This window comes from Pezoporus wallicus, unplaced genomic scaffold, assembly GCF_028554395.1.
Source record: "Pezoporus wallicus isolate ANWC-B61680 ecotype Strahan unplaced genomic scaffold, APGP_CSIRO_Pwel_v1 contig_6428, whole genome shotgun sequence".
Classification (NCBI taxonomy): domain Eukaryota; kingdom Metazoa; phylum Chordata; class Aves; order Psittaciformes; family Psittacidae; genus Pezoporus; species Pezoporus wallicus.
Window position 1 is genome coordinate 2410009 of NW_026639269.1, and position 27905 is coordinate 2437913.

At 36.9% G+C, this 27905-nt stretch overlaps 1 protein-coding gene across 10 annotated transcripts in view; it reads right to left on the minus strand.

The window, feature by feature from the left end:
• HMGCLL1 (3-hydroxymethyl-3-methylglutaryl-CoA lyase like 1) overlaps positions 1-27905 on the minus strand; it is an 81692-nt gene that overhangs the window by 16198 nt on the left and 37589 nt on the right. For 9 of the 10 annotated variants that reach the window (XR_008972746.1, XM_057414049.1, XM_057414050.1 and 6 more), the window contains 2 exons: positions 22715-22778; positions 18061-18249 (listed from right to left, as the gene is read on the minus strand). Coding sequence is in view for 9 of the 10 variants with exons in the window: in XM_057414049.1 (XP_057270032.1) it covers positions 18061-18249; positions 22715-22778 (253 nt within the window). In the remaining variant the exon portion in view is untranslated. Of the gene's footprint in view, positions 1-14633; positions 14956-18060; positions 18250-22714; positions 22779-27905 lie in introns of those variants that run through there. The other variant, XM_057414051.1, reaches the window with a different exon arrangement.

Here is a 27905-nt window from a genome sequence, read left to right on the forward strand (position 1 = left end):
GAGGGAATCAATGTCATTAAACATTAGACTGCTTTTGAGATTTCGAAAAGCTTAGAAAGTCCTAACAAAAATCCCATGCCATAACAGAATTAATATTAGGAAGCAGATGCTCACAAATCACTGTTAGTATTGCCTATGTAGTCTTATTTTGCTCCTTGTTTGCTCTTTTGTTTACAAGTCACCACGGTTTGCTACTTCGGGGTTGTACAGACCCTTGTTCTGCTCAAGGTCACAGAGCCTGCAGGGGGCGCAGGAGACACATTTCAAGGACTTCTTGAAGATGGGATCATCAGAGCACTGAGTCACTTTCCAGTCTCACATCCTTCCCTCCCCGAGCAACTCAGGGCATTGCCAGACTTCCCAGTTCAGCTGCTGCTGATGTGAAGTAAGTAGTTACTGACCCAGATGCTCTTTAGCAGAAGTTGCTGTTCTCAAGTAAACCTCTGGTGGTTTAACAGCTTGTTTGCTCGCTTTGTCTTGTGAAAAAAATCTAATCTAAAAATACAGGATATTAGTTTTATAGATTTAAGTTTGGACACAAAATACCAGTTAAACAGACAGAGCAGAGAATATAATAATCTTGGGATCTGGAGAGAACAGGGGAACTAGAACGGAGAGGCAAAGGGCAGTTTAGGGGTAGGCAGGGAGAGAGAACTGTCTGATCCAGAGGTGCAACAACTGCACCAAGTCCCTGTGCCCTATATGCAGCCAGATGATAACCAGGCTTTTTTCATGTGCTACATGCAAGTGTAAATGAATATAAATAAACCTGCAAATAAACCAAGGACTTTGAATGAATAGGGAAGACAAAAAGATTACTTGACTTGAGGGTAAAGATACTAGGGGTTGGTCTGAGAGAAGAAAATTTTGCTGGGATTGGAGAAAGTTATGTTTGGAACTGCTGACAGGAAGGTTTGATAAAGAAACAAAATCTATTCACTTTACATGGGATGGCTCACAGTGGATAAGCTAAGTAGAGACATACATACTAAAATAAAATGGCTGAGTTATCATAATATTTCATAATTACGGGACATGAGCTGAGAATGGGTGGAATGAAGCATGATGGAAATACGGGTAAAAAGTTCGAGATGCAGACTGCAGAAACTGCACTTCACTGAGTTATTGTAAAAGAAGAGAGTGCTACTGTAAAGAATCAGGGAAAGGCATCGATCTAGTATTTGACATGCACGTGGCAAATATGGAACATGTGAATCCATCAGTGTAAATGGCAAATTTGACCCAAGCATCACAGTATCTGAAAAGGCCACTACTTCCTACATTCAGGGAACATATAACCTAGTTCATCTACCTTAGGTACCCCTCTTCTTGGTTATCTATACCTCAGAAAGAAACTACAAATTCTCACAATCTTGTTGTTCAGTCCTGGTTAACTTCTGCCAACTACGAACTTGTCTAGTTACTGGAACACTAATTTCTGTTGATTCACTCTGTGAGTTAAGCTGCATAGCCAAAACTGTTCCTAGAGGTGCAATTTTCCTCACTTTGTAGAACAGAACACTTTCAGCATGATGCACCAAGTGGCAAAGGACACTTGGTACCAATCTGAACAAACAAAACAGGTTGGGTGTCAGAAAGTATTTACTTTTATAAAATAAATTTGTAGCAATGATGGCATTTATGAGAAAACTAGGAAAGCAAAGCAGAACTATTTTCATACCACTGTAATACTATGGCATGTCAGCATCAGGGTATCTAAAGGAATGAAATAGTAACAGCATTTAAAATCCCATCTGACTTCAATTCAGCCAAAGCCCTCACTCGGCAGCACCTGACTCCCCTAGAGCTAGGAACATTATCCACTCACAAACCCTCACTTTGTTTTGACTTTCATTCCCCATATTATCTCTGAAATCACACACACACACCACTCAGAAAAAATGGGGACCCCCTGTGTGTCCCTAGGGCTCATCTCCAGATGTGTTGTGGAGTCCAAAAGAAGAATCAGCTCCTTCTCTGGGGATGAACATGTGTGGTCTTCACAGTCTGAAAACCACTGCTGGCTCCTTGGCTTGGAAGCTGGGGAAGCTCAACGGACCAACATGGGTGGAGGAACCTCAACATACATCAGGAATTCCTGTGAGTTCTTCAGGCGTCTGAAAATGTATGCTAATGTCAGACTCTTCTCTGTCTTCCTCTGTGTAGCCCTCTCCAAAGAACACTAAAGCAGACTAAAAGTGAGCCTCCGGTTTAAGTTGTTGAATACTAAGATTGATGCCTGTTAGTTCTAGTACAAGGACGTCTTGCACTAATATAGCTCCAGCCACTGCTTCCCACCTCCACTGCATACCAAGCTTCCACATTTAAAGTGGAAAAAACTTTTCAGGTATTAGTGATGTTTTAGTATTGTTCTCACTCACACGCTTTCAATTAGACCTACACTTGTTTCTCCTGGATGTGATGAAATAAAATGTGAGGGAGTAGTTGGTAAATATCCTCCAATCCAAGCCTCCCTTGTTTCTGCCACATACCAGAATGTGTGCTGAAGTTTTTGACTACCATTCTAAACATGATGGCAATAACGATATCTCACTGTTGCACATTACAATTTAAGCAGATGAGCACTCCTGCCTCATGCTTTCAAGGTTTTTCCTCTGATGTCAGTACCTATGCTTTCCAGAAAGGCACTCAGGTTACTGCTGTAACTGTTAAAACATCTTCCTTCACATTTCACCTATTTAATAGGAATTAAGCTAGGCTATGGTCAACTTGTCCCTCTCCCCCCCCCCCCCCCCCCAAACCCACCCCTCACATCCCCCCAGTAACTAGCATACTCAAGACCAGAGCTAAAAAACAAACACATGCTTCCAAGCACAATACATCCAATAGTCAGGCAGTGGTACTATCGTATCGGGGCTTGGGATTTTTCTTCACCTTCTTTCTAAATAAATGTTCTAGTTATTGGTTAATGTGGGACACCCAGGCAGTGAACCACAGAACTCCTGCCTATGGCTTCTTTCTCATTTGAGACCCAAACTATGTTGGGCTTCACAAACACAAAGCAGCATCTAAATAGAAGATCCAGCTGAAGCTCAAGTTTTCAGCTACTCCAGAAACACAAGGAAGGTGGTAGGCTCTGTGCACATCCCCAAGAAGTCTAGTCTCTCTCTAACTTCATCTTTGCCCCTCCACTTTTCAATCAGATTTTGCTGCACTTTTAACCTCCTATGCAACCACAAGATATAGAGCCCTGGCAGCACAGTTTAACTTCTTAGAAAAGTCTGTCATTTTATACAGCCACAGATCTCTAGAAATTCCTCAAATGCACAGAAGGGGACTGCACTAATTCTTACTTTACTGAAATCATTATTCACTGGGAGCTTGCTTGAGCAAGGGTATGGACTTCAAGACTGTATCACTATTACTGTTCATGCTAAGCTGCAGTTGGAGTTCATAGATTTGATTCTTCTCAAGGATCTCAATAACAATCAATGAAATATCAGAATTCTTTAATAAGTGGCCAGAAAGGACCATATTGTATCAGATAAAAAAGGCTGTTTTCATCTTTTAAACTGTTGTTACAGTTCTCAACTTTTTTTGAGGAAAAAATCCCCAGCTCTGTTAATTCCTGAAGCTACTTGTTTTGAAAAGAAGATACCTGAAGTTTTCCAAAGGAAGTCACATATTTCAAGCAGGGTACGTGTGTTATAATGATATAATTTGCTACTTAGAATTAGGAAATCACTTTAACTTTTATCAAATGTATAAGAGGGTTATTTTTAGGCGTTGTTTTAGTTATTTAGCAGTCATTTTCTAATGTAAGAGATACCTCTTCTCATTTCTGGAGATACTTACAACAAAAATGAAAACTTGTGCATCCTATCCCAAGCTGAATAGATCATTATCTCCATCATTTACTATTACTTCATATTAGATTTAAAGTCTATGTCAAAAATAATTTGTACAGGTAATGCTGTTAAATAAAACTTGCACTTTTTATTAAAACATATCTATTACTTTGGATCTCTCCTAACTCTATCTTTATAGTCTCCTGAGTGAAATAATATTTTATTCTATTTTAGTACATAGAATGCAAAGAAGTTCAGAGATTCTGCTCCCCAGTATTCATTGACAAAGCATACTCAGCATAAAGAAAAGTGGATTGCCGAGACATAGGGTAAACTACCCTTACTAAAAAACCTCCTGGCACTTAGTACATCATCTGGATTACACAGGTGCATATCCATCTTCTCTCATATTTGGAAAATAAGAACTGCATTCCCCATTCAAATGCTTTTAACTTATTTACAGCTAGATCTGGAGACTTAATATTCATCATCACAAAGTATAAAGCCAAATGTCCTTTTTCTTCAGGAGCACCAAAGATTAACAGATTAGAATGTTTTCCACATGTCCATTTTACTGTCAAGAGAATATTAAAGAAGTTTTCCAGCTTCCGCAGCTCAGCCAGATGTCAATGGATCCCACAGTGAAGCAAAATTGGCAGAGTAGCCTTCTCATGACCCCAGCATTGTTTTATCAAGGATCAGTTTAAAAGTATAAAGGGCCATTTCTTGCTGAGATCTGTAATGTTTTTCAGCCCTCTTCCCCTGCAATTACACAAAAGTGCTGACTTTGTTGAACTACTGATACGCAGTAGTATTTCTTATGACTTCTCTCACACTGTGCTGTAATTGCTGTTTGTGTTGGCACAAGAAAAGTACCATGTCTTGTTTCCACTGTACATTTCCGGACTCTGGTTTCAGCAACATCAGTGTAGGATATTGTACTGGGCATATGTTTTGTTGTGTAAACATTAACCGGTAATTTACCCTGTCTATCTCCACAGTATGGCCTCTAATTACCAGAGGTTGAGGGGCTTCAGATGGACATTTTATAAAATATTTACAGTAGCTATACTGTTTCTTTTCTTTTCTTCATTGGTATCTGTGTTCTGAAAATCATTGGAAGGGAAAAAAATACAACATCAAAAAGCATAAAACAAAACTCAACAACAAATCCAAATGCATTCATTCTTGCACACCTCATTCTCTAGAGGAAGTAATGACTAGGTTCCCAATTAGTTAAGCAAAAGTTATGGCCATATGGCAGTAGACATTACAATATAAGAAAGTATTAGATATTTCTGTTTTCTTTCAATTTAATTATTCCCTTTAAATCTTTTGTGATGAAAAAAAAAAAAGTAAATATTATTTCTACCAGTACTTTTTTTTGTTAAAATTCATTCTCACTAAATAGCCTCTGAATTTGCAAACAACCATGCACATGCTTAATTTGAGTCAAGACTCAGGCAAATGTACATAGCAAATGTGACCACTAAGGTCTTGCTGGAAAACATAGCATTTACTGCAAAGATTCAGGACCAAGGAACAACTTCCCTTTAAAAGCTCTGGAGTATATGTTTAAGTCATTCATCTCTATAATTTCAAGGAAGTAGAACTTTACGTTTTGTGCTAAAAAATAATGTCTGGAGTAGAATTCCAGGATGGGATTAAACAATTAATTATTACAGCAATTTGACCAAAGAAGTTGCAATTGAATAAGGCATCTTTTTGGACACCACAAGCAAAGTGAACCTTTATTCCAAATAAAGTTTTCACCATGACACAGGAAACTTGAAACTACTAGTGTGACAGTGACTCAGCTTCTACTATTCTATTATAACTGGATCAATTTTGTCAAATTCACCACTATACCTTATCACATTGCACTACCTCCAAAAGAATCTTCTCTTCCAATACACTGGCTAATTAAACGGTAACATTAAGGTGGGGGCCACAAAATGTAATCAGTCTTGCTTTTTTTCATCCTATTTGTAATAAAGTTCATTTTTTAAAAAAGTTGCAAATTGCTCATCTAATATATCTGCCAACAGTGAAGTCAGAACACTTCTTTTGTTTAAAAAGGCACTCAGCTTAGCATCTTGTCTTTTGCTAAGTCTACTTCTATTCTATTCACTCAGTTTATTCTTAAGAGGAAAAGTTACTGCATCAAATTAAGAATTCTTACCTATTGCTGCAACTCTCAGTGCAAGCAAAATCTGTTATGAACACAGATCAGAGAAAAATCTTTCTGTAACTGTTTACTTTATTCATTTGAAAGGACCCTATGTTAAGCAAATCACATCATTTGCCTCTGACAATCTGCCATCATGTAGAACTTGCACTAAGCAACAAAGAAGAAAAAGAAACAGGAAAATATGCAAACTGGCAAAAGTTACGGAGCGTATAAAACTATCATTCATTTCTCTTTAAAAATTATTTTAAAATTTTTTATTTCTGAAAGCCTGGCTGTTTCTGTACTGTAATATTTCAAAAGAAAAAACAGATAAATGACATATTATTTGACTTGGGACTGGTTCAGTGGTGCTTCTGCACAGAGCAGAAATAAAAGATTATTATCATACTTTCATTACTGCATCAGCTTTGGTTTCTTTCTGAACTGAAGAGTCATCTTCCACTTATTCCACTTATGCAAGTGGTCACTTGTTCTCATACAGATACAAATATCCACCCAACACACTCATTTATTGTTCAGGAACCTCAGTTTGCTTGATCATAGTATTTCCAAATTTTCTTCAGTTTACTTTAGGAAACACCCTGTGAGATTGTTTAAAGCCACTTGATGTATCTCAGCAACAGGTAGGAACTCCCTCCCCTTTATTGTTTGCTGGATTATAAAAAAAAACTGATTCTGAGGAGCCATAAATATGCAAGAATGGCCAGAAGTTTAGTTCCACCCCCTCAGCACAGCTGTCTGTAGGGCTGCCCAAAAAGGAAGGAAGCATCATCCTGTAAACACTCTGCTTTCCTGCTAGAGACTCTGGAATTTGTTATTTCCCAGGTCTATTCCCGCCATGCAAACTCCTCTGACCCTTGGTTGGGTCTGAAAAAAAGGTTCCATGCAATGCCCTGTTTTCCAGGCAGAAACTAGAATAGACACACACACAAATAATAAAAGATAATGAAAAGAAACTGTAATTTCTAAGTGGGAAGCTTAGAATCACTGCAGTGTTTCTGTCATTATTTTACACTTGCTGTTAAACTTTAACAAAAATTCAGTTTAAAAGACAGGGAGAGTCATTTCCATTGAGTAGAAAAATACACATGTCTAAAAGCCATTTATCTTACTGTAGCTAATGTATAGTGAGTCATAGCCTGACTGAAGTTCAATATGATTATAGGGAGAATTTCTAAAAACAAGTCAAGCAACTCAAATATAAATAATTTACTTTCAAAATACCATGAAAATTGAATAAGGAATTAAATCCTGAAAAAAAGCCTGTTTTAAAAGGTACTGAGAATAATTGTATCCCCACCAAAATTTTGAAACATTTTTTTCAGAATTGTTTTAAAAATTATGTTGAAATATTTTTTGTTATTTCTGTCACTGAACCACATTCCTCTTTAGTGTGCAGCATGTAAGCTCAAAATAAAGAGAAAGTGAAAGGAATCAGACTATCACAGTCAGTCAAGAAGATGGCTAGCTGAAAACACAAAGCTAGATACACAACTACTGGTATACTTGTATGTTCTAGATTAGAAAGTATCTAAAACTATATAGCCTAGAATCATCATCGTAAGTACATCTTAATCACAGGAACAAATGGGTGGTCTAATGAACATAAAATTTGTACTAATCTAGACATGTTTTAGCTGACTGTTTTTAAAATGCAGACACTGATTTTTGTGGTGTATTTAAATTGGCACATTAGCCATGTCAGTTACAAAGACTGGCCCACATTTTCCATATTCAGACCCTATGGTAAACTGCCCAGAGCTCTGCCAATCTTTTGCTACTAAGTAGTGATGGATTCCTCAAGTTCTCATGCTCCCACACCTTGAATCAAAGACGTGTAATGTGGAGAGTTGCACCTTAGCTGCAGCAATAGATGCAGGTACAGATATTTCAGGAAGACCTGCAACAGCTCTTCAATTAAATCCCCAGGGATGCCATCAGCACACTCAGAGCTGACCAGAACCTCTGAAATCTCAGCTCTGGAAACATCCTCCAATGGCCACTAGGAATGATAGCAAAAATCTCTCTTTTGTGCCATTAATACACAGAAACTTGTGCTCTTTTGTGTTATATATCTGTGACCAACAAACTTAATGGCATCGGGACAGGAAATGTGTGCAACCCTTGCCGCAGACCATGGCACAGCTTTGGCCTGGGCCAGGTGGTGCTCCACTGAACAATTTCTGGCACAGCCTGAGAACTAGTACCATTTAGGGACCATTCGTAGTTGGCAGTCTGGAAGTGCTGACCTTGTTTAGGAGGGTAAGAATTTGATTTTATGGCTGCAAGCTTTTCACAGCAATTGGCCTTAGTGTGTGAGAGGGAAAGAGGTACTGAGACTGGGAACACTTTAAAGGAGTGATATAGCAGCTGTAGGAGTGCAAAGACTATTCAGACCCGCATTCTCATATCTAAAATTAATGTGAGAGCTGAAGAGATAGTAATTGATGAAGAAATGCATGCTGTGGGAGGGGTGCTGAGAAGGGAGAATGGGATGGGCTTTCAAGATGAAGCAGTTCTGAGGTAAGCCAGTTGTGTAAGATACTTATTTGTGGAAATCCCATTTCATTTGCTGCAAAAGTTGGAAGGTGTGTGAGAGACAAGCAAGACATCATAAAACCAAAAGAGACAAGATAACAGCTGTGGAGAACTAGATTGTCTTTCTGTGAATGAGAGTGCCTAAGTGATGCAAACACTTAATTTTCCAGTCATCTTGATAATCTAGACTCTCATTTCCAGGACTTGAATTAAAAACTGTTGTAAAATAACAGTTAGCAGCTCAATTTCTGACTGCTACAGGCAGTCATCTCATGAAGCCTACAGCTAGCCACGTAGTCTCATGTAAAGAATCCCCTCAAATACCACATTTTTATGCATGCAATTCAATTGAGGTACAATAGAAATATGCATGGGAATCTGACACCAGTGTGCCCTCACTGTATTTTTTATGCATGCTACAGATCAGTGACTACAGTTTTCTAGTGCTATATTTTCACAACTCCTAAAATACTAAATATTTATTTTAAATTGGGCTTAGCATTTTGAAAACTATTTTATACTAATTTGTTCTATAAACACCTGAAAATCTTTTTTAAAAGCCTTCTTACATTTCCAGCATTTGGAAGTAATTTGTTTCTAGTCCAAAAAAATGAATGTCTGTGTCTAACAGAAAGAGCTGGATTACTGCCCAGTCCACTTCAGAACTGGATGATGCTGACTCTTAGCCATTTAAATAGTCAAGTTAAACAAGGCACAGTTGGGATGATAAAAGGAGGTCTGTAAAAAGACTATGGCTTTGGCCATGTGGACTTACAACTATCAAACAAAGACTGGGAAAATAGTGGAAGAGAGGGAAAAAATTAACATAACTGGTGGGGAAAATGTTAGGATTAGGTGAATGTAGAAGCACAGTATCTGTTCACACCATTCTCCCTTCCTTTCAGCATGCTGCCAGCACCATATTTACTCTGCTTAAGCACTGGCAGAGGAAAGAATGGCAAAAAAGCATTTGCAAAGAACAAAGGAGAGGGGAGGTAGACACTAATAGTCTGTATAGAGATTATCTTCCAATGTATGCCTTCTTTGCAAGCACAACTTTGCAAGCCTCTTATTAGCAGGCAAAAGGTGAAATATGACAGAATTGTCTTCTTTTAGTCTATTAATTCCTTTCCCTTTTACAAGGGAAATATATAGTTCTAGATATAACAGCTAAAGAATGATGCAGCAGAAGAGAATCTGACCAAGACTGAAGAATCATTTAAAGTAAATTCTCTGAATCTCTTTATTTTTGCATGGGAAGAAGTGCATTCACAAGAGGATAAAGATGCACAATAATGAAAGCAATTCTAGAATGCCTTTAGGTATTGGTCAACCAAATCAGTATGGCCTTAATGTTTCTACATTTAATGAATCAGAAAATAAACAATGAAGCTGAAATTGGAATGTGCCACTGGCACTGAAGAATCAAATGTGCAAATTTATATTCCCACTTATAGCATCGGAAACACAGAATGGAAAATTCAAAATTTGATTAGGAAAGCTACAATAAAACAGCATCCCAAGAAAAATGTGTAGGTTTGCAAGGAGGATGAAAGCACAGAAAAAAGAGAAAAGGACACAGAATATTTGGGCCAAATTCATCCTTTCTATAAATACACAGCTTCAATGTTATTAGTATAGAAAGTATTTTTGGATTTAAGATAGAAAATTAAACCATTTTAGGTTTTATTTCTCTAGTTGCTGCATTGATTTCTGCATCCATATTCCATTTAGACCTAGGGTGACACACCTATATGAACTTGCAGAGATGTAAAGAAAAATTAATTGATTATTTTATGGTTTAAAAATGTTTTTAAACATTTTCAAGTTTGATTATAAACCAAGGGGAAGTTGTGTCTACTGCTGCAAGACAGCTCTAGTGAGGGAATTTGGAGCGGAAAATAATCTCTAACTGATGAAGGATTTCTTAGTCTGATTAGTATCCTGAAACAGACTTGGTGCTGAGGTTTGTTGGTTCAGCAACTAGGGTTAAAAGCTTAAGAAATTCAGTCATCATATTAGAACAATGTAGATTTCTATTATGTGTTAATCATTTACAATGAACTAAGTTTCATTTAAATAGAAAACAAAACCCATAAAAAAAAAACAGGCTACTTACTGGTATACGTATGTAAATATGTGCATGCAAATATACTATTTCAGTATACAGTAACAAATATATTTCCTTTCCTATCCTAAAAAGTTCAAAAAAATAAAAATCTTGAAACAAAGTCTGCTCTTTAAACTCTTTCTCTAGTAATATTTTAACAGTTGTAATACTGGCAATGAGGAATTTATTTGTGAACTATCAGGCTACCAAGGTTTTCTGAAGCATGAGGAGAAAGGTCAGAAACTTTCATGTCCTCAGAAACTGCATAGTATGCATATCCTGCAAAAAGCAGCAGAAAGCAATACAATTAGGTTTGCTACTTCTCTTGTACTGATCTGAAAAAAAGAACATGAATGGTACTGCCTGTTCATTTGTTTGCTTGCTTATTTTGCTAAAATTACAGGCAACAACATAAAACCAGTACCTATTAAAAAAAAAAAAAAACAAAAACAAAAAACAAAACAAAACAAAAAAAAACAGAACAGAGAAAATACTGGAAAACATCTGTCAGATTTTCAGTATGAATGCCTATGTTTTCATTTTCTTCCCATATGTAGGTCTAATTTATTCATTTGTGAAGTATGCTTTTTCACTTACAGAAGTAACTAGCTGCTCATAGCAGCAATATTATTTGATAAAACTCAAGTGTTTTTCTACTTTCCTAAAGCACATACCTTCTTTTTAAGTTTTCTTCACAGAAACCTTGCAGTCCAGTACCTTTTCAAAATTCACCTGACATTTTACCCCCAATTTATCTTCTTTCAAACACACAATTTTAACCACCTCTGTCTTGTTATCTTTCAATCTTAAATAATTCTATCCATGCTTTTCTTTCCTACTTCAGCTCAGACATCAGTGTCCCTACCCATGCCAGGGAGGTTAGAACTAGGTGATCTTAAGGTCCTTTCCAACCCTAACTATTCTGATTCTGAGATTTTATGATCTCATCTTTTTACTTACTAGATTTATGTAAGTGCTATGTTGGCTCTGTGAGGAAAAGGGGAATATAAGGAAACAGAAACAAAAAAGCAAACTGATGTTTTCTAAGGAATTTTATGTTATTGTTATCAGCTCTTAGTTTTATAACAATTCAGAAGTATTGTTTACACTTTCAAAACTAGAAAATACCTGGTAAGTACCTAGGATGAATCAGTTCCTAGAGAAATCCAAAAGTAGAAAGTTCTGGGAAGAACCTTATTTGAAAAGACAGGCATGTTATAATAAATAATCTCTTGCTTTACCTAAAATTATATGTATTACCAAACTTCTTTTTGTAGAATACTACACAGATTTAGTATCACATGTAGTGCTAGCTATCCTGTTTCTTACAATGGAAATCTAAAATTTGAAAAGTTTAATCCATACAAGTTAGAGCAATTGCCCTTACCATGAGCATGATGGTATTACAAATTACTAATTTAAGCAGAAAACCCTGGGACCCACAGGCCAATACTTCTACAACCCTACTGATGGATGCTTTCCAGCTTGAAGAAATTCTGTTTCATAACTCCATTTGTTTCCTGCCATTTAGCCAACTTTCCACTTATTACATGCCTCCACGCCTTAATATTAACTTCCAGTGCAGAATACTGTAAATTGTTTTCTGAAAAATCAAAGCATATGATGGCCACTGTATATCCTTTGTCTTCTTTGGCAGTGACTGCCTCAAAGAATTCCAGCAAAATACTGAAGCATGACCAGCCCTTCCTGAATCCTGTACAGCTACTCTGTCAAGCTGTTTTTTCTAATGTTTCCCTATCTGAACCTTGAAATTAGTTTCTGGAGATCTCTGTTAAGTCTTCTTCAGTTTCCTAGGAGATCTTTTTAAACAGCAGAGGAAAGTAAACATGTGAGGTCTGCTAAAACCTTTCAATTTCTATGCATTCCTCAGAATAGGAATTCAAAATTATTAACTTTTTTTCAGGATCCCAATATATAGTGCTTCATAGGGCAAGTCTTTCCTACCCTCAGACTGTGCTACATAACTTCATCAGCATGCCAGGCTGTGCAGGGGAAATAGACTGTTGCAGAACTCAGATAATTTGATTGGGCATGTATGTGTTTTGACCACTTGCCCACTCATATACCTTAGTTTTTTTTTAATCTCAAAATTACATTCTATTTGAAACTTAAAATCTATTCAGTTTCTAAACTTCAATTTCAAAAATAAAGATTAAATCCAGACTTCATAAATATAATTTGTACTTTTCCTATATTCTTCCTCAGTAGATTTCATTAGCCTTTCACAAACTCAAAGAGATTAGTCATATTCCTGTTTTACAAATAAAAAGTCGAAGAAAAGTGATGTACACAGTGACATGCCAAATAGGGAAAAGACAAGCCAAGATATTATGGTTCCTGCCTCCTATACCTCATTAATTTCATACAATGCCTCCCTATTGGCCTAAAAAAACCCTGTCTGTAGTACAAGCTCAAAATTTTAACTAACCTATTATGACTATTTTTTTTTCTCTGTTAAAAAAATTGTTTAGATGCAAATAATTCCATTGCCAGGCAGTGGGTACCCCAGCATGCTGCTGATAATAAAAGAAAATCCTAGTGGTATTTAAGGTATTATTCAAGCAAGAACTCTGTCAGCCCACTACATACAAATTCATTTCCTCAGTTACTATATAATTCCCCAAAACCAGTACTTTATGATTTGTGTAGCAACAGAAAAATATGGTTAGACTGCCTTCCTCAGCTAAAAAGTTAATATTCACTGTTAGCTGAGAAATTACTAGATCGAGTCTAGCACAATGACTACATGCAAGGCTTCACACTTTTCATGGTTGTTTATCTATCTTCTCTACCTCTTAACAGAAGAGTCAAATTATCCTACTACACAGTACCTCTGAATGTTGCGCTTTGCAGGGAATTAAAAAGAGAGCATTTCTCACAAATAAAGAATGATAAGGTGTCTTTTTTTTTTTTTTCTTCCTTGATATCATCTTGAAATTTCAATTTTAGGTTGCTAATGACTTAGAGAGGAGTTGAGATGTATAAGCAAATTTATGATCCTACCAATGGTCATTAGGAAGAAGTTGCTGAGCTACTAGTGATGAACATAATCACAGGAGTCAATGATAGATAAAGCTGGACCACAGGCATTTTAAATCTTTATTCAATGCCAGTGCATACACTTTGTTGTTGGTTAAACCTAGACTGCAGGCAGATAAATGCAATGCTGAACTTTAATAACACATAAATGTGCTGATATATAAAGTCATCATGTTGGATGATCAAAGTTTCATAAAATTGCACTGTTGCTTCTTTTTAAATCAAGAGATAAAACTGTGACTGTATATGTGTTTGTATGTATAACTCAGTAAAAAGGTAACAAATCACCAACAGAAAACCTGTAACAGTTTATATGTGACTACTATACACGACCTGTTATACACATGTATTTGCCTTCTTCACATTCAGCCTGCCACCACTGCTATCCATACCTTCATGTCATTGTGAACTCTATTTCTGCAACACAATGATCCTTGTGAATTAATAAACCATGAACTTCAGCAACTACGTTCCTTTCCTGGTTCTGGCACTTAAAACTTAGCCATATCAACATTGAGTGCCTACTTGTGAACCTAGTCCTTACTACATAAGTAAACTGGATTCACAAAAATATGGAAGTTAGTTATTCACTCCCGCATGCACCAAAATAACTAGAACCTATTCAGTTTAGCAATCAAAGGAAGGAGTCATCAACCAGCCATTTCTATCTGTATTTAAAAAAAAGAAAAAAAAAAAAAAAAGGTGCAATCTTTAAAATTCAAGGATCTTATAGACATTAATGAAATATCATTAAATATTTTAAACTTTCTGTAAGTTGATATATTTCAATGTTCGCAATGGAAAACCTATATTCACAAATTTTAATTTTGCAGTGTGAGCCTTGAAAGTTTAACTGAATACTTGCTAAATTGTGTTCTGGTTCTAAGATGTGAATTTTATTTCAAAATTCCTATATTCTGGAAATAGAAAGCACTAATAAAAAGTAATTTCACATGGCAAATCATCAATCTCATTCATGTCATTGTGTCCAATAAGGTGGAAATGATTACACAAGGTGGTAAAATCTTTGCTCCCTGTAAGTTGTTAGTTTTATGCTTGTTTTCTCTAAGTTAGGATCTGATACCAGTAGTGTAGGGATCAGTTTATATTACTCAATTACAATAGTGACTTGAATTTCATAAAGTTATATGGGATTACCATGCAATTGTTTCATTCATGGAGGTATCAATGCCATCCAAAACTCCTCTTTGCCTCTTAGCATATTTCTTCTCATGTTCAGGTATGTGCTATAAAAACAGACAAAGCTATTTCTGGCAAATAGACAAGCTATGCAAAAAAAGAGTTCTGTAACACTTCCATTAAAAACCTTCCCCTTTCTTACCCGTTCTGTACATACTACAGGAGTCAATTGCCAAGGTAAAACTCAAACCTCCTTAGATCAGTGGTATACCTTACTGGGGCCCCTCCAGCACAGAAGTTTCCTGACCCATCTTTTTACCCTTCCTTGGAGGTCTGTAACAATTTCCTATAAATGTTTTACTACTTCTTTTAGTTACATTTTGTGATTGTCACATTAGCTAACCCACATATGTAATTTTACTCAAAATACCACAGCCTCTAACTAGATCACCACATCACTTTCCATCTTCTAAATTTGTCCCTTTTTTAAATTCTATACTCTGATATTTTTATATTAAACCACTTAACTAAGATTGTTGTGTTTCTACTGTAAATGTTTACTGTTTTGTTCTGAAGTATCATTTCCTCACACTTTTACTCAGATTCTCTTCAAAAGTCAATATCCTTTCTCTGGGCAATGCTTTCATTTATTCACTTCAACAACTTAAAAAATTACTTATCCTTTAAAAGTTGGCTAATCTCTCTCCCATCTTTCACTACCTACCCTTTTGCTAAAACAACACACATAAAACTGAATACTAAAATTACAAGGCTACTTCCCTGCTAATTTCTTACACAGATATGGCCTGTCAGTTCTAGATGACTTTGGATCAGCCCCAAACAAAAGAAAATATTCTGGGTAGTATAATCCTGCACGGAACAATGTGATCTGTGTAAAAACTCACTTACTGAATCACCAGCACCTCTTTCCACTCTTAGGAGCTCTCCCATTGAAGCAATGCCTGAATTAGTGCAGAGTGATTTGTGGCTTTCCAGCTGTCATTCACTCTTAGGAAATACAATACACAATACAATAGTACTCAGCCTGAAGTTGTAGTCTGCAGTGTCTTAGGAACAGTGCATTTTGCCTGCTAAACTTGTTTTCAAACAAGAATTGTAGCCCATTATTTCTATAACCCCTCAAACACATTTCATTCCTGGTGAAATACTCTGTTGGTTGCACAGACCCATAAAGGAGGAAGGGCAAGGAATTGCTTCTGTTAAGAGTCTGGTCTATGAAACAAACGACTGAGCTGAAGACAAGGGGGTTTGCTCCAGTACTTTGCCATTCATGCATCTTTGGCAGAGAGAAAAGTACTGGCAAGCCTAACAGCAGGGGCTAGAAGTGACCTGGGCGCTCTGATCTACTGGCTTGGGCACTTTGCTATCTGCCTGACTTGTAAAAGTTGCCCTGTTTTACAAAGAGTATTGCTTAGCCATAATTCACCACTAGAGCTGCCTTGTTTCTTTGACCAGAGACAGGAGAGGATGTTGTGAGGTGCGGGCCGCATCTGAGGATCCAGGAGCCTAGGGACCTACCTTCAGAGCGAGCCAAGGAGCTGACTGAACAAAGCCAGTCACAGAGACTGTGTAATGCCTGCTTCATCAAGGACTTTTGGAAAAATCTATGACAAGTTCAGCTCAGCCAAAACCACCCGACCTTTAGACATGCACTGTAGCAGAACTTGTGCACAGAAGAAAGTTTTCTGGTGGGTCTCAGGCACCCCTGGCTTCCCAGAAAACTTAGAAGGCTGGATACGTTTTTTTTAGGTCTATTGCTCTCTTGAATTTACACGTTAATTAGCCTGAACTGCACATTAATTACCTAAGAGCTTTTTCTCCTTTAATTCTTATACAGTTGATTTAATAAGTAAAAAGACAGGACCAGGAGGTAAACATGAGAAAAAAATCATAACAAATACTGGGGTTAACAAAGAGTAGCCATTGTTTAGTAGGCACCATGACAGCAATTATTTTAAGGAAAGATTTGGAAAACAATGCTTCAAGTATTTTTATGTTGAACTCCTCCCATGCTCAGGGGTTTTCATGCTTTTAGCTATTACATCTGCAACTGAAGCTAACTGTGAAACTAGCAATTAATTTATCCCATGGTACATATACACGTATTTGCAACAGTAAAAGTGAGTAAGGGTGAATACTAAACAGTGTGAGTAAAAGTTTGAACTTTTGTACCACATTTTGTCATTCACTGTTTAATCAAATACCTGCAGACTCCCACAGTGAAATTTTCCCTGTTTCTTCTTGTCGCTTAAATCACTAATGCTGTTAACACTCTGCTGTTATTTTTAAACAACATACAACAATCAAAAGGAAGCTGACCTTAAAAATGGCTGCTTGAATTGCCAGGAAGCAGAGAATGCCATGAAGTATAAAATAGAACAATAAAGGCCTACAATTTGTAAACAGCTTTTGATCCTGTAACGTTTAGCAAAAACAAGTCTCCTTAGGAACACATGTACACATTAAGACATTTTTCAAGATTTTACCTTTACAAAAACTACATTAGAACTCACAGTCTGTTTCTTGTATCGTGTTCTATTCTTAAAAATAGACAAACACAAAGGGAAAAATATCTCTTATAGAAATTAATTATTTCTGATTATTTAGCCTCAGATTTGAAAGAAGACTAAATATGAGATACAGTGTTGCTAATCTTATTTGGAAGACATAATTGATAAAAAAGCATAGTGAGGACATGTTAACAGTGCTAAAATTATCTAGAGCACTCTGTTCATGTACATAATTACCAATAATTTAAAATTATCCATCTGAAATCAATTATTCATTATTCTATTTTATATTTAGAAACCTCTGCAAAATAGAAATTTTACTGAACAAAAAGCATACAGATGTTCCTAAGAAAAGTGGAACCTGAGGCATGAGAAAAAAAATGTATTTTTTGTCCTTCTTTCATCTGAAATCAATGGAACATAATAATAATAACCGTTTCTTAGTGACTTGCATGGAATTGGAGGTAATAAATAGATAAGGACTGAAATTTTCTGATAAAAGCAACTGCAGTAATACCTGTAGACAATCTGATGTCTAAGCAGTACCTCCTGAAAGTTTAGTGAGTGCATTTTTCCACTTCTAATGATTTCTTGAAGGGTGAGGTGGTTTTTTTTAAATTATGCCTTTGAATTAAACTATGACTACTAGTATCACATCTATAAAATGACAGCCTGAGTTACCTGTATGGCTGTGAGGATATTGGCTAATGCCTGGCCATATGTGTCATGACAGTGAACAGCAAGAGCACACAAAGGAATTTCTTTCATAACAGCTTCCAGCATTCTTTTCATGCTTCCAGGAGTCCCCACACCAATTGTATCCCCCAGGGAGATTTCGTAACATCCCATACTGTACAGCCGCTTAGATACCTGATTAGAAACACAGAAACACAAAGAGGCAGAGACAAAAGAATATAAAATAGGATTGAGAACATGCATTAAAATGGACATACTTTGTAAAGGTTTCAAGTTTTGATCCACAAAAATAGACTTATGTATCAGAAACCCTCTATTCATTCTTGAAAATTGTCACCCAAAAAGAATGTCCCATAGATCCTCTCATTTTAAATTTATAGTTCTCCGTCCGTATGTGGAATAACCAACCAAGCCAAAGCCATCAAAAACTTGCTTTTTGACCCTCCCACATAATCCAAATAAGCAAGATTTTACACTATGAATTAAATTTCTGTCAAGTTCTTTCTCAGCATATTCCTCTCTCTGGCAATTTCCCAGCTGTTTGGTTTTCTCTGTGTACTTTTCAGCTTACAAGTTGTGCAGGGTAAATACCTGCCCTTTTGTTTGCTTATTACATGGGGCCAAGCACATGGCTGAACTAAGACAATAAATAATTAACAAGAAGCCCTATTTTGTTTTTTCTTGGCACTGAAAACATCAATGAAAACTAAAGTTTTAACATGTTGCAGTTAATATCAATTTTGCTTTACTTTTCATGAATCAAACATTAAAATACTAACAGAGCAAATCTGCAACTTAACATTCTAGTCTTTTAGACTTAAAATTTTACTTAATACAAAAAAAAACCATATAGAAATAGTTCTTATTTATGTAGGTAGAGCCCTAAATGTTTCTGGAATTACATCATTGAGGAGTTCTTTGTATGAGTAAAAGATCTGAGGTCTGGCTCCATAATATTTGTTTGGAGAGAGACATACACTCAGAAGCACAGAATCATGTTTGCAACAAAAATATTGCTTTAGAAATGAGGAATTTTGAAATGTAGGATCTTTCCATCTTACTTTTGTTAAATTTATTTGGAAAGGGTTTCATCTTATTTTCAGTTGCTGAATATGTTTATTCCCTTTAGGATTCCCCACTGTGTACCAGTGATCCCAAAAGGCCACTACACTGGAACAGAGTCCCAGTCTGGAAATTAACTGTTTAAAAATGCAAAAAAAAATACAACCCTTTTCCAAGACATCTTCAGTTGCACTGCACTCTACTGTTAAAGCAATTCCAGGACTTCATCAGTGGGATTGCTGTGAATATGTCTGAGGAAGCTGACAAAGTGCTGCACCAGCAGTCTCGGAAGTGCTGGATTAATATTGCTGCTCACTTAATTCAAAGAACAGCTGAAAAAGAATTTCAAGGAGTCTGAATTATCCTGCTTAAAGCTTGGAAGTGCTATGGCTATTGCAAATGCAATATTAACTCTTTGTGCTTTAAAGTCGAAGAGCCCCTGGATCGTATCACCATAAATTCAATATATGCTTTAAGAAAGGGATATTCACCAGATTGCAAGAGGGGATTATAGGCCACCACATATTTTTATATCTTCAACACATGGCAAGTGTTTTAACTGGACTACTGTTGCAAGAATTAAAAAAGGATCATCTGCAGCTAGTGGTGGATTACCTTTAGTTAATCACCAAAACTCAGGTTTTAAGATTGGGATAAAGGAAGCCAGTTGCACTTTTTTCTCATGCTCTTTTTAATTAATGAGTCAAAGTTTTTCTATATGAGAGTTACAGCAATGACAAAGAGACCACATAAACTGCTAGAAATCATATTGCATTCACCTCCATTCCATGCTCAGTCCTTAAGTCTTTCAGCTTTTTGAAAATGAAGTTCTGAAAGATGAAAGAAGAGAGGGGGAAACTGCTAACAAGCTGAGCATCATCACTGACTTGTCATGATCTAACCTTAAACTGACCCTTAAAAAGATATCTATATTTCATTTCAAGAAGAATGTGCATGCTTGGAAGCTGAATGGGAGTTTTTCATACTGAATTTTCTACCCTACCATAGTAGAAGGCAGCTCATTAGTTATAGTTTTGTAAATTCTCAATGTGAACTTTTGGGAGGAGGGTGGGAGAGAAGAGAACACACTGTTTTGCCAGGGTAATCAGGATGTGATTACCAGCTTGCAGCTTTGTTGACTGAACAGGGTTGTGTTCTGCACCACTGAGCAGCTTTACTATGCATGAGACTCGTGCTATTCCCCTTGGGAACGCTGCCTTGACACTAAGCATTGATCAAAATGGAAGTTGGTGACCCAGCAATGCAACCTCTCAGGTATAGGAACAATCCTACTGCTGGAAATAATATCTAAAGCTATACTCTTTAATAGAATACAAAAGGTCATAATCTAGTTACAGATTATTTTAAGCAAAAAAAAAATGTAAAACAACACTGTAGTCCTTGTGCTGTAAGGGAAACTTTGATAGCCCAACAATACTCAAAAAAAAAGGGTAGGTACATTTTCTGTGGCCTGATCAGCCTGTATGATGAGCAATATTTGAATGAATTCACTGCTCTAGGTTAAACAAAAGCTAAGGAGAGAAAGAAGCAGACAGAAAACTAAAATCAGCCAAGTATACGACTGGAAGACAACGAATAACACAACTGGCTTCAAGGATGTTATACAGTGCTTCCAACAGCTTTCAAGCCTTATTTACCTAAGGTTGAAATTTACAAACCAGAGGATGATAAATGGTTAAGCGATGAGTCCATTTCAAGCACTAACAGTGATTATAAAGGATTATGCAGTTTTGCTTAAGAGATCAGAAATGGCAGGTAGGGGTGACAATAAAGAAGCATACGGATAAATCTGATTCTAGAAGCCTGAAGGCAATTGAAGTTTGCACTCACTAGATAACTATGTGTAAAACAGTTATGGATCTAGTATGCCAGAAATGCATGTATTCTGGCTAATAATCCACTTCTCCTAATTGCTTCTGATTCAGTCAAAAAATTGTCGCTGTTACTGGCTGCCAAAGAAACAATCTAAACCTTTCATTTGTAGCTGATTGCAATGCAGAGTCAAGAGAGTCAAAATGCTCCCATGCCAAGAAAAAATGATGACCCGTGTGGCAGTTCTCTGTAAGAATTTAGCAACATGGCTAGTAATTTTGATAATTCTGATTCAGCAAACGATGAGTGCATGTGTTTACATAAAATCCATTAACAGCTCACCAGATGCTTCTATATAAACAACAATGCTTGCTGAATCAAGGCCTGAATTATTAACTCTCATGAGGTAGCTTTTTTTCTTAAACACATACACACTGATGTACAGGTATATGAGAAGACACTCACTAGGATGAAGACAGAAAACAGCTCTGTGAGGAAAAGTTTGCAGGTTTGGAACATTAAATAGCATTGCCACTGGCAAACTGAAAAGGAGCTCTACTGTATATGGGTGGTTGTTAGTTTTAAAACACAAGCAACACATGGAAAAAAGCCGATTGGGGAACATGATATTGCAGTAAGCAATTTACCAACAGCACAGCTGAATCTGTCATCACTGCTCTAACCAAAGCTGTGTCACTTCTAACTTTCACTTCAGATTAAACCCAATTAATTTGGAAATACTGAGTACCTTCCAATTTAGCTATTTTATTCAAAGAGTGTGAGTATATGCGGTTGTTGTGGGAGAAGTATTATCACAAGTTTCATCTGGAATGTATACTAGAAGAAGATGCAGGAAAACATGACCTGAAAGCCACACACACAGAACACAAATGCTGCCTAGCTTCAAGTGCCAAAGAAAAAAAAAAAAGTGGTTTGAAGATTCTGCCAGATCACAACAAATAAGTGATTAAGTGCAACAGAGAAGACAAGTCTTTCTCCAGGATGGAAGGCCACTGTGCTCTGCTGTGTGCTTCTTGAATTCTGTCTCCACTTTCTTCTTTACTGTCCATTTCAGATTTAATGCCCCCTTTGCCTTTCTGCAAAATTTAACACTTGGGTTTCACTCATGTCTTCCTCTGTTAGGAATAAATAAATAAATAAAAGCTGGATTAAGACATCTTCCTTCTCTTTTATCCTAAACGGGAAAAGAGAGCAGGGAGCAAAGGTACAACTCCATCATAGCAGTATAGCAAGTTAAGAAATTATGTTGGGGATGAGTTTTGGTTCATGTGTCAATCACATGACACTCACCAGAAGCACAATGTTGCAGCAGTGGCTCTGCCAGCTGACAGCCCAGTATGCTTATGCCAACATAAAATGGATTTAAAAGCAGATACCTTTTGCAAGAGGTGGTGCTGGAAATCTTCTCATACAACATGGTCCACTGACAGATGTGCTTGAGTCTGTTTCCTTGAGCATTTCCTAACCTTCTTGTTGGAGGAAACAGCACGTATTTTTTTTCTCATGAATGATAACATTCAAAATATACTATTTTCCTCAGATGTCACTGCATCTGGTTGAGTGAGGTTATGAACCCAGTTTTAGCATTAGCTATATTTTGTGTTTGTTTTCCTTAAATTCTGTCCATTAAAGATCTTTTAAGATTAGGTAGAGAACATTACTTATAGACATCTTAAATGTATTTTTGATTCATTAAAAAGACAAGTCAGAAGTTCACTCTTACTTCTGCCACTTTAGCTGGTATGATGTTTCCTTCATATGGGCATCCCAATGCACATGACACATACCTAAAATAAAAAGAACACACGAAGATAGTTCTGTTTTATAGATGCACATCTGTGCCTCTCCATGCTACATTAAACCAAAAAAAATATTAAACATAATTTTGAATATTTAAGCCAGTCAATAAAGATTTGAATGAAAAGTTAGAATTACATCAGATTAAAATAGAAGGTTTATCCATTTTTGTTTTAAAAAATAGAACAGATTTATAGCTTTCTTTATGCTTAATGTATGTCACAAGTTGTAAAGGACTGGCAATGCAGCCAACCAAACGCGGCTGCAGGAGACTTCAATTTTTCTTGGCATTTCCTTCTGAAGTTCTAAGAGCCAGCTCAAGTTTTGCCTTGCCTGGCCCACACTAGGCATCAGAGGAAAATACCACTTTCTTCCTTGTACTAGCTACTCGGATCCTAGAGAGCAACACATGGACCCAAGCAACTTATAACAACCCCATCATCTCATAAGCCATTAGAATTGTGATGAACAGGGTAGCTTTCAGCCTCTCCCTCTGTACTGGTATTTCTGTCCCAGTCTCCCAGAAGAATCACAGCTCCATTGCAAGCTGTAGTTCAGGTACACTTTGGGAAAAGAAGAAATTGAGAAGCCAGACTCTGTCTCTCAGCAGCTGTTGGTTTCACAAAGCTCAAAACTCAAAAGCCAAACCGAGCCTCCATTGCTGAGTCCTAATGCTGTGTTACCATAGAATTTGGTTTAAATTTCCCTCTTTTAATGACAATTAAGACTCATGAAATTCCAGTTAAACTTCTAATTGTTTATCTTAAATTGATTAGGAATAGGACTAAACTAACTAGAAACAGCCATTGAAACTCAAAATAAAAGGGATTTACAAAAGATTCAGAGGCAGGCAGAGCCCCAGTTCCAGTGGGAGGTGGCTCAACTGCTTAATAGAAGAATGAGAGCCTTCATCAAACCCCCATCATTCCCCTTCCCTCAATACTGAAGAATATAATGCAAAATTATACACTGTATAACACAAATGGGATTGAACCAATGCTAGTTTGTAGGTAGTCAAGGTCTGTAGGGTAAAGTATATATTATTTCTTTGCAGTTGAAAGAGAAACTGATAGAATGTAAAATTAGGATGCATAATAGGCAAAAACAAATTGTGACACAAAAAAAAGTCAACAATTTAATGCACAGAATATATCCCATCCCTTACATGAAGGTATGGTGTTGGCACACTGGAAGCAGCAATAAGAATGAAGCAAAATTTGACCTCAAGGAGAACTTGATTAGCCCTGACAAAGAAATGCAAATTAATTTTGTTGCCACAAAAGTGGTTGGGTCCATTACATCCTGCTCATTTTAGTCCAGATGCCTACTAGGCATGATTTCAATTATCCATATGTCATTATGAAAAACAGGTTTTTGAGACTTGGCCACAGACTTTATTAAATGTCACCCCCAATTTAGATGCCACCGTTTAAGTTTCAAAATCCTAAATTTTCTTATCTACATTAAAGATTATAAAGCAGCTACTGTTAACAGTTAAACACTGCCCTGCTTTTCAATGACACATAACTCAAAACAATTCAGGATAATTTCCCTAATTTTTAATGCATACACAGTTTTTCAAATGAAACCAAGCATGAAAACTTTCAGACCCAAAGGACTGCTTTTTACATAATCGTACAGTGCCTAGAGGTAGTGAATACACAGACTTTTACTGAAATTATTTTGCAACATCAGCCACAGCACTTATAAAGTAAGAACAATACTACATACAAAGTAAATGCAAAACATACAGTGAGTATCTGCACATGTTCCCTTTAATTACACATATCTTTACATGTTCCTAGAGGCTACATATGTTAGATCAAGAAGACGTGCATTTGGTAGTGATAATGTGGCATGAATGACATCTGGAATTGAGTAGGGTGAACAAAAGTAAAAGCAGGCCAAAAGGTATCTAGAGAACAAGAGAATACTCCCTGTGGTTCACACCAGTGAGCAGAAACTTGCCTGAGCTCACATAATTCAGCTGGGCTTGCTGGGGTATGAAAGTATGCGGTGACCTGAGGAATCTGCCTACTATACTGTACAAATCTGTTTGAGATTATGAACTCTCTGCATGCTTACACTGTTGCAACTAGACTGACATTTTAAACAAGGAAAATATGACAGATATAATCTATCTTGGTATCTGATATTCAATATTAAACTGGAGAAAATTACGATTACTGAAGGAATGTGACAGGTAAAGATCTTCCTACCAGAGAGAGAACAAAGTCCTGTGAAAGAACTGCTTTTCAGCAGAGTTCATCAAGGATGAGCTTGTCAGAATTTTATCTAATTCATTTAATGTATTGGCATAAAAAATGGAGTTGTGGTGATAACATTATAAATTTCTCAGTACTGTCAATACAAAAAACCCCACAGGGAATACATGGAGAAAGGACCGGAGCACTAGAAATGGGACTCAGCTGATGACAACAAAGAAAGTGAAATGCTTAAAATGAGGCTGTAAAGAGTAAAATACACTCCAAAAATATATCAGCACAAGCATTTTTAATAGAGGATTAAAAGTATTAATTCCATTTGAGAAGGTCTTGCTATATTTTTATTGGACAAGAGATACAATCTGAGTAATTAGTAGAAAAAGTAATGCAAACTGGAACAGATGCAGGGAAGGGCTGAGTACAGCTAGCAGGGGTACAGACACTCTATATGAAAGGAGAAAATATGCATGCCTGTGAAAGAGGAAAGATAATTATGTGTCCAGCCTGAGCACTGTCAAGACACCTAGACTTTAGGCAGCACCAGGTGGGATGCTTTGTAATTACATTTTTGTGGTTCCGAATTAATAAGTTTAAGTCAGAGGAAATAATTTGAGCAGAAAGGCAGATCTGTTATCTACAGATACGTTTGGCTGTTACATTTTCTTTTTTGTGTATGTAATAACTCATAAGGCATTAAAAGCACAATAAAATCAGCCAAAGTAGGGTCCCAAGATCTTCACCCATACCCCTTCAAAATGGGGGACAACTTTGAAGAACATGCTGAAGAGCTACTTAGGAAGAAGCAAGCTAACAAGACAGAGCCACAGAAAGCAACAGAAGACATAAGTTTAAAGAAGAGTCTGGTCAACTGCAGCAAACACTACCGACAGGTCAAGAAGAATGAGGATAAGACTACTGTTTCTGAGATCTTGTCATCAGGGAGTTTGGTGAGAGCTGTTGCAGTTGCAAGCAAGGAACAGAAGCCAAAGTGTAGGAGTTACAGGAGGGAACCACAGAAAGGTCTCCAGAGAGTAATTATAAACAGCGCCTTCAATGAAATTTGGAATGTAGAAAAGACAGGCGATGAAATATGATATGAAGAACCAAGTAGGGTCAAAGGTGCAATTTTTAAGAGACAAATGCTTACTTATATTGCAGTGGAAAAGAGTCAGAGGACAGAGAGGGGTTAGGAAAGAGAATGGGGGGGGGGGGGGGGGAGAGGGAGAACAGAACATGGGGTCATTTGGGCAAGTGGAAGGGGTACAGATGGCAAGTAGACAAGAAACTCCTGCTGCTTTGACAGTGGAGGAGAAAGAGAAAGGATTAGGGGAGAGCAAGAAGACAGTGACAGAGGGAAGAGCATACTGTTATCTATTTTTCCTTAACAGAAAACACAAGATCCTATGTGAGGAAAAGCAGCAGAGGGAAAAAGAGGGAAGAGTTTGAGCCATGAGTTACAGAGGCAACTGGGATTTAATTTGGGGATTCAGTTAAATTGGAGAATACAGCTGTTTTCTAAAAAGATGGCAGGACTAAAAGACAAAAAGACACTGTAATGGAAAAGACTCTCTTGGTCTCAGGATGTTCACCAGAGACACCCCACAGTACAAGAGCAGAAGCAAGTATCTGGAAGTTCACAAAGCAGACTCTGCAATGGAAGTGTTTAATTCTAAGTATGTGCTTAAATCTTTGCTGAATCAAGGCCAGACATGTTAGCAGCTTAACTGCATCTTTAGCATGCAATCAAGAAAAGAGCCCATGCAACCAGAGGTGGAAACAAGGACCTGCAATAAGTGATCATATCTATAGAGCTGCTTTAGGAACATGAGTAAATGCTGTTTTGCTCATTCACGTTCAGTGAAATCAGAATTCCTCCCTTTGATAAAAAGAATTACTCTACTTATTTGACTTGGCAGTTTATCCAGTCTCTTGCCTGTTCTGCACTGCAGGTGAGTATTGTTTGGTCTTCTAAATTGTTTTCTATGTATATAAAAACAAAAAAATAAACTCCCAAAACTTTACTGTGTAATATTTTGGACAAAAATGCTGAACAGCCTCTGGGGATGGGGAGGGAGAAGGAAGAGGAAGAAAGTTTTCAATTTCTTCGAGTAAGCCAAAACCAAATCACAATGTTCCACAAATGGTATAGACAGTATAAGGTCCCCATGATCAAGGTCACTAGGAATGGTGATAATCACCACAGCAGCCCAATGACTGTGAAGTGCAGGATATAAAACCACAAACAGGCTAAATGAGCAAACATTTCATAACCAAAGTGTGTTAAAAGGAAAATGAATCTAAGCAGAAACTGAACTCCATGTTGTAATCAGCCCTTTGTCAGCTTGTTTCAGCAAGCGTTCCAGAGCCAGACCCACAGCTGCTACCACAGCTGGAAGCATGAAGCCTCCTGAGAAGCCAGTTGCAGACTCAGATGCTGCTGTTTCCTGTTTATTATTATAGTGTAAGTTCGCATATAATTTACCATGTTCGCTGCAGATGTATTTATTTTTATTGGATGTTCGTGCTAAAATGTATATGCCTATCATTTGGTGAATTCACATTATCAAGATTGATATATACTGTCTCTTTGCAAAGGAAGCCATTTGTTAAAAACCAGACAATCTTTACTGTAAGAAGAGCGGAAATAAAAAGAAGAGGGGAAAGAAGATTCTTCCAGAAATAGAATCTCCAAGCCAAGCTTAAATGTGTAAATAAGGCCAGGATTTTTTTTCCACATTTGATTAAAAACAAAGAAAAAAAACAAAAAAAAAACAAAAAAAAAACAAGGAAATACCTCTCCATGTATTTAGTGCCCAGCTGCAAGTCACATACATGCTCTTCAAAGTGAATTCGACAGTAATGTTTGTTATTATTATTTTTATAACGTCCACA